Source organism: Zea mays, chromosome 4, assembly GCF_902167145.1.
Source record: "Zea mays cultivar B73 chromosome 4, Zm-B73-REFERENCE-NAM-5.0, whole genome shotgun sequence".
NCBI classification, from domain to species: domain Eukaryota; kingdom Viridiplantae; phylum Streptophyta; class Magnoliopsida; order Poales; family Poaceae; genus Zea; species Zea mays.
Window position 1 is genome coordinate 167,348,962 of NC_050099.1, and position 7,950 is coordinate 167,356,911.

Consider the following 7,950-nt stretch of genomic DNA (forward strand, 5'->3'; position numbering starts at 1 on the left):
CTTTAGTATTTGAATCTAAGTCTAGCTCTAATGATGATTCTTGCAAGCATTGTGCCAAATATCATGCTTCTTGTTGTCTAACTAACCATGCAAGGAAGCATAGCCCACATGTGAAGGTCAAAGAAATTTTGAAAAGATGCTCTAGCAATGATGGGTTAAAGAAAGTTGAACCCAAGTACAAGTCCCTTAAGCCCAACAATGGAAGAAGGGGGCTTGGGTTCAACTCATCCAAGGAAAACCCTAGCACAGTGCATAAGGGGTGGAGATTCCCCAAGTTCATAGAGGGAACCACTCTATATGATGCCTTGGGGAGGATCCACTCCTCAAATGACAAGTCATCTCAGGTAAAGGTTAACTTGAGTTCACTACACCAAAATACTTAACTTCCAAGGGCCTAAACCGTAGGAAGTTAGCGCAAAACTCTCGGAAGTTATTGAAACCGTCGGAAGTTAGCCGAAACCGTCGGAAGTTAGCCCGTCGGAACAAATTAGTCGGAAGTTAGACTAACTTCCGACGGACTCTCGGAAGTTAAAGAAACTTCCGAGAGGGACATCAGCCTCTCGGAAGTTAATCATTAACTTTCGAGAGGGATTAACGCCGTCGGAAGTTAGGTGCTGACACCGTCCATCACGAACTAACGCCGTCCGCGGGATAACTTCCGAGAGGCCATCGGAAGTTAGCCACTAACTTCCGAGAGTTTTGGACGCCTCTCGGAAGTTAAATTGACCAGCACTTAATATACAATTTGTTTTTGGCAATTCAACACATTGCATACATAACAAATATATATAACAACCACAAATATATATAACAGCCACAATACACAACATATCACATATAACATCTCACATACATAATAATAACACAAGACACAAGTCAAATCCACCTCGACATAAGAATTCACAAGTCTCACAAGACATAAGTTTGAAGTCTCACAAGACATAAGTTTGAAGTCTCACAAAACACATCGAATGGAAGCCCACTATTGTCGATCAACATCAGGAAATATCGAAGAGTGATGCTCGCTACCTCCACTCGCGAAGAGCGTATTGACAAAGTCTAACCCATCATCTTGTTGCTGCGCCGGCAAGGTAGCTGGAGGAGTCTCATATACCTATACAAATGACATTCACGGAGTTACATCGTAATGTAACAAGTAAATTATGATAAATTTGCATACCTGATGTTCGGTAGGTGGAGGTGGAGGTGAAGGCCAAGGAAAATGTATGGAAGGTGGAGGTGGGGGGGCCATCGGAAACTGTATCCCTTGGGCTTGTGCTAGTTGCTACCAAATTTCCGAACACATTAATGTCAGTGTCTTAAATCAATACATAACTTAAAATGAATGATCTTTTTGAACTTACTTGTATCAGTGCTTGCTGTTGTTGAAACTGAGTAGCATAGTATTCTTGTTGAGCAGCATGCTGCCTCAAGTATTCCTCCTGAATCCTTTGTCGCTCCTGATGTTGCCTAAGCTCTTCTCGTAGTTGCTCAACTTCTGCAGTATCCTGAGTAGAGCGACGGGAGCTACGAGCAGCAGACCTCGACGAACCTCCCCTTTGAACCGTCACCTGGCTCGAGTCGATGACGTTATCGAAAATCGAGTACCTTCAAACAAGTAACATCACGACAGATTAAAAAATAATCTATTGTACTTAAACCGATGAAACAAGATAAGGTATGTAGAGTCCACACCTTCCATGGGGTTTTCCACCACTTGCATACACAGCCTGAGGATCAATAGGTGCGGTCCTCCAGTCGTAGTCCGATCCGTGCTGACTAGACATCGCCTCAGCATATGCAGCCTCCATACAAAAGAACAATGCAATCTTACATCACTGGGCACATACATAAATTCATATGAACAACACATAAATCTACCAAGCATTTGAAAACACTCACCAGACGATCTGTTGCCTTTTGGCTACACAACACATCTGGATTTGCAGGATCTGGTCCTCTGTGTCCCCTCAGGTATATTTGAACATCACTGGGCACTACACCACTGCTAGCTTCCTGTACGTACATTTGACAAACATTATAATCAGAAATGACATCAAGTCATATACAATCAACAAAACTACACCACTGCTAGTTTCCTGTACTTACCATTCGTTTTGCCAAACGAAAGTGATCATCACCTCCATACTTGTGATACGACTCGGTTCCACGATTGGAACTTTGTCGTATAGACTTTGCCTTGAAATTATCCGAAGCCCAATAACGGCATAAGGCACGCCAAGCAGCATCATTGGCGGCTATCCATGGAATCGAATGCTATGGAAACACAATTCATTTATAAGTAACTATAACATATACAAGGAACACAGTACATCATATGCAAAAACATCAATTTTTTCCAACATAAGCAAAAACATCAATTACCTGAAGAAAATCTTGCTCAGTCATAGAAAGTCCATATTGTGACGCCTCGCTCTTACTGGTTGCTCGTCGTCCTTCACTACTCAACATAGCTTGATTAATCACCTGGATTCGAACATAGTACATCATATCCGCAACAACATCTGCCGCGTTCTTATGGAACACGGAGTGTGCATGCTCGGTATGAGTATATCCATCAGGCAACTTATAATATTTCTAAAAAAGAAACATAGTCAAGAATCCATAATATGAATCAATCATTGAGCTGATAACTTCGCAAGAAGATAGATAAACATACCCAGAAGTCGTGCCAAACTGCACCTTGCGCATTCCCATGTTGCGCGTTAACCGCAAGGCCGTATTGATCCCATCTTGTGACAGGGACCTCAATACCATTCTCAATCACCAATCCAGGCCATCTCATACGACAGATATTGCCCAACACTTTATTTACTTGCCTTACACGATCTTTGCCGGTGAAACTACTATCCAGCCAAGCCCTAACAACACAAGCACAATTGTCAAATTCAAAAATAATTATTTATCATCAATGTGTAAGACATAAGAACAAAGCAAATATGCTCTTACCCATCTCCACTCGGGATTATCTCAACCTTGTTAACTGGTTCTTTAGGAGGGGGGACCCAACTAGTCTTCCGCGGCTTCCGGACCCGTGAAGACCCTCCAACTCCCCCGCTTCCAGAACCTCCACCTGAAACACCAGCTTCTCCTTCCCTTGACCCACTAGCTCCCCCAACTCCCGACCCTCCATCATTGGGCCATTCACCCCACCCTGTCTCTTCCTCATCTTCCACTTGTCTCCACTCCTCTGTCTCTTCCTCATCTTCAGGCTCATCCTATAGATCAAAATTGATAATTTAGTTATTCGAACTCATACAAATATTACATTACAAAACAAATATATTGGTTACCTCATTCCTCTGTACGCCGACTGCCTGACCCTGCAACTCTGGAACATGCTCCAACAAAGCTCTACGCCTACTCGAGCTTGAACTAGTGCCCTGGAACACTAAGTCCTCCTTTCTCCCAAAAATGGAGGCTCTCCTCGCTAGTCCCTTAGCGAGCTGCTTGACCTTTTTAGACATCCTGTTATTAAAACAAAATCAAATTAGTAATTGAGCATAATGTAAATGAACATAATGTATTGAAATGAACATAATGTAAATGAACATAATGTATTGAAATGAACAATAAATATATAATTACTTTTTAGTCGTATTCAAAATCAGGATCAAATTGTTTTCTACGATTCGATGTTTTCTTCTTTGACTTCCGTTTCCGTTTTTTGGGACTTACTACATCTTCAGGATCTCCCACTAATGATTCTGGCAAAACCTCAGTATCTATATTAAAATTGGTCGGAAGTTCATCTTCTTGGTAAATTTCTTCAACTTCCGCCTCGAACCATTCACCCTTGGTGTGTAACTATTCACGAGGATTCACTTTGTACACTACCCATGTGGCTTCCAGCTTTATAGATGGATACGGTATGTAGTACACCTGGTCAACTTGGTGAGCAAGAACAAATTTGCTACATGCACTTGTTTTGAGCTCATGTTTGACTTCTACCATGCCAAATTGGTTTTCTACAGTCCCTTGATTGGGATCAAACCAATCACATTTGAAAAACACCACCTTAAGATTTTTGTTCCCGGCAAAGTCGTACTCGAGTATGTCATTAATAACTCCATAATAATTCATCTCTCTTCCACGATCATCGACTGCCCTGCATACAACTCCAGTATTTTTTGTCGCCGCAAATGGACGAGTACATTCAAATTTGGTCGAACGAAAACGAAACCCCTTAATGTCGTAACGACCGTAGCTTCTGACTTTTACGATTGCGTAAGACATCTGAAGCAAGTCCTCGTCTAAATTTGGAATTTTGTCACACTGCCAATCAGATGGTAAACAAATGAGGTGCGGAACATGATTACTACAAGTAAACAAATTGAAATATGGAGTCATCTTACTTGAAATATTGAGTCATTTCATCCATATTTTCATACATATAGAGCAAAGCGTCCAACTTTTCTTCGCGCTCAGGATGATATTCTGTGGATGCCCCAACAGTCTTGCCCTCAATCTCAAAAATTTGGAGATTGCTTCGGGTCCCTACTTTGTCATCATGATACCTCAATGTAGGGGCATTGATATTGTGCTCGTCTGCAAAGTATACACTCGTGAAGGCTGCTACCTCTTTATATTTGAATTCTTCAGCTATACACCCTTCAACTCTTCCTTTGTTACCAACCATTGAACTAAGCTTCTTTAATGCCCTTTCAATATGGTACATCCACCTGTATTGCACAGGACCACCAACCTTAGCTTCATATGGAAGGTGGACAAGTAGATGTTGCATTGGATTGAAGAATCCTGGGGGGAATATTTTTTCCAACTTGCATATAAGGACAGGAATTTCTGTCTCCAACTTCTCCATCACATCTTTGTTTATTTCTTTAGCACAAAGTTGCCTATAAAAGTAGCTTAACTCAGCTAAAGCCTGCCAGATACTGACTTTCAAGTACCCTCGGAACATTACAGGGAGGAGCCTTTCCATCATTATATGATAATCATGGCTCTTCAATCCAGTTATTTTATTTGTCTTTAAGTTCACAGCTCTCCTAAACCCGGCCGCATAACCATCTGGGAATTTCAAATTTTTCAACCATTCCATTACTTCTTTCTTCTGTTTAGGTTTTAGACAAAATTGAGCACGTGGCTTTTTTCCATTTTCGTCGAGTTCCTGGGTTGGTCGGTTACAAAGTTTTGCTAAGTCCTTTCTGGCCTTTATATTGTCTGTTGTTTTGTCACCTAGATTCATGCAGGTACTTAGAATGCTTTCACCAACATTACGTTCCTGATGCATGACGTCAATGTTATGCATCAGAATCAATGCCTTAACATAAGGTAGTTCCCATAAACCACATTTATGTGTCCAGTTATGCTCGGTTCCAAAACCTATGTATCCATCACCACTTTCATTCTCTTTCAAATTATTAAGCATAGCCTCAATCTCTATTTCGCTAAGACGCCTGGGCGGTCCCTTTGTCACGATAGTGCCCTTCTTAAAGGTGTTAACCTCGAACCTATACGGGTGTTTTTGGGGCAAGAAGCATCTGTGGCAGTCAAAGTAACAGATCTTCCCTCCAAACTCAAGGCGGAAACAATCTGTATCCTTGCCACATATTGGACATGTCAGAGTTCCATGGCAGCTCCATCCAGCAAATAAACTGTATGCCATGAAATCATGAATGGACCACAAATATGCAACTCGAAGTGTGAATTTCTCGTTTTTGTAGCAATCGTATGCTTCGACTCCTTTCCATAACTTTTTGAGATCATCGATAAAGGGTTGCATCGTCACATTCAGCCCTTTCCCAGGATGGTCTGGACCAGGAATAATTAGGGAAAGAAACATGTAATCATATTTCATGCACAGATGAGGTGGAAGGTTGTATGGAATAACAAATACAGGCCAACAAGAATATGATGCTGCGTTCGTATTGAAAGGTGTGAAACCATCTGTCGCCAACCCAATTCGAATATTTCTCGCTTCACTAGCAAATTCTGGATCAAAGTCATCTAGAGCCTTCCACGCATCACTGTCAGACGGGTGCGTCATCACATGAGTGTCCCCTCGTTCACGTTCTTTATGCCATCTCATGTGCCTAGCTGTGTTCCTCGAAAGAAACAAACGCTTAACACGAGGCGCAAGAGGCATATAACGTAGTTGCTTTTGGGCTACAGTTGATATGACCATTTCACCATCATCGTTTTTAACCTCTACATATCTCGACTTGCCACACTTTAGACACTTACTATCATTCTCATGATCCTTCCAGAACAGCATACAATTATCTGGACAGACATCGATTTTCTGATAGTCCATACCTAGACCTGAGAGCAGTTTCCTGCACTGATACACGTCTTTCGGCATCTTGTGATTTGGTGGAAACACTTCACTGATTAAGTTCAAGAGCTCGTTGTAACAATTGTTCGAGAACACGAACTTGGACTTGATAGCCATAAGTCGAGTCACGAAAGCGAGGATTGAAACTGTTGTGTGTTCATGCAATGGCTCTTCTGCAGCCTTAAGGAGGTCGAAGAACTTTTTAACCTCTGGAGGAGGCGGCTCCTCATGATTTGGTGGAAACACCAAATCAGGATCCTCCCTTAAATCTTCAAGCATCTCGTCCATTCTATCGTACTCCACGTCGTCAGTGTTGTTGGCTTCCGGCAAAATTTCACGGGGAAAGTCCTCGCCGTGATACACCCATACTTCATAGTTAGGCATGTAGCCATATTTGCAAAGGTGCCCCGACAGAGTTCTCTTGTCTTGACATCTACAAATCCGACACATACTACATGGACAACGCACATCCGTGCCGGTTCTTGATATAGCAAAAGCACGATCAATAAAATCCTCTGTCTTTCTTATCCAATCTGCTGAGGGATCATTCATATGCCAACCTTCATACATCCATCGACGGTCCTCGCCCACCATATTTGATTCTAAAATAGTAGAACACATGATTCATAAATTTTTTCCGGTACTAAACGCATATCGATCGTGTCACTACATCTATAGGAAAAGATAGTTCCTAAACCCACCCATGAGTGACCGATAGAGCAATGATTTATGACGAGCAACGAGTCCGAACGAAATTTCAGCAGCATAACCCCGTTGTTCTCCATTTACATGCCCATAAATGGTGCAATAGAGAACAACAGGGTTATGTCACCGAAATCTCGTTCGGACCCGTCATCGTCATAAATCCATAGCTCTATCATCCACTAACAGGTTGTCCAAAAAGAGACAATTTCGGACCAATACGAGTCATATGTGTATATATCATGTGACTCGTGCCTATCCGGAATGGGCGACACATAGGTTTCACAACACTACGACAATTTTGCAAAAAATATTACTAACACACAACAAACAAGAGACTAACATAATTCAATTACATGCACCACCTTGCTTATTAAGTTAATTAACCGTATTAACATAACTTTCTACGGTTTAAAAACAGTTAACTCTCGGAAGTTAGCATATTTAATATAAAAAACATAATATAAATACTCGGAAGTAGTTACCTGAGACAACGGGATGTGGGGCGGCTGAGCACCCGGCGACGGGGAGGCGGCCGAGCAGACGGGCACGCCGGCGGACGAGCAGACGACGGTGGAGCACGACGGTGGAGCGAGCGGGCGCCGGCCGAGCAGGCGGGCGCGCGGCGAGCCGCCGGGCGGGCGGCGGTGGAGCGTACAGGCAGGCGCGCGGCGAGCAGTGGCGAGCAGGCAAGCGGCGGTGGCGAGCAGGCGGTGGCGAGCAGGTGGCGGTGGCGAGCAGTGGCGAGCAGGCAGGCGGCGGTGGCGAGCAGGCGGCGGTGGTGCGCGGCGGCGAGCAGGCGGGCGGCGAGCAAGCGAGCAGGCGCGGCGGCGAGACGGCGTGGTGCGCGGGCGGCAAGCAGGCGTGCGGCGGCGAGCAGGCGAGCAGGCGCGGCGGCGAGCGCGTGGCGGCGAGCAGGCGCGGCGGCGAGC

At 43.8% G+C, this 7,950-nt stretch overlaps 1 protein-coding gene across 1 annotated transcript; it reads right to left on the reverse strand.

The window, feature by feature from the left end:
• Positions 1-2,616: 2,616 nt before the first annotated feature.
• On the reverse strand, positions 2,617-3,784 carry LOC109945576 (uncharacterized). Its single transcript, XM_020551899.1, has 3 exons — positions 3,315-3,784; positions 2,971-3,239; positions 2,617-2,882 (listed from the first exon to the last, which is right to left on the reverse strand). Exons 1-3 carry the CDS (start codon positions 3,486-3,488, stop codon positions 2,636-2,638), a joined length of 690 nt encoding a protein of 229 aa, XP_020407488.1. The 5' UTR covers positions 3,489-3,784; the 3' UTR covers positions 2,617-2,635.
• Positions 3,785-7,950: the final 4,166 nt, after the last annotated feature.

Bases quoted from the DNA above. Each gene is read 5' to 3' on its own strand.
- LOC109945576 (XM_020551899.1), bottom strand. From the start codon at position 3,488: ATGTCTAAAAAGGTCAAGCAGCTCGCTAAGGGACTAGCGAGGAGAGCC. The intron at 3,240-3,314 runs GTAACCAATATA...TTTGATCTATAG, and splicing joins TCGGCGTACAGAGGAATGAG to GATGAGCCTGAAGATGAGGA. The intron at 2,883-2,970 runs GTAAGAGCATAT...TTGTGTTGTTAG, and splicing joins ATAATCCCGAGTGGAGATGG to GGCTTGGCTGGATAGTAGTT.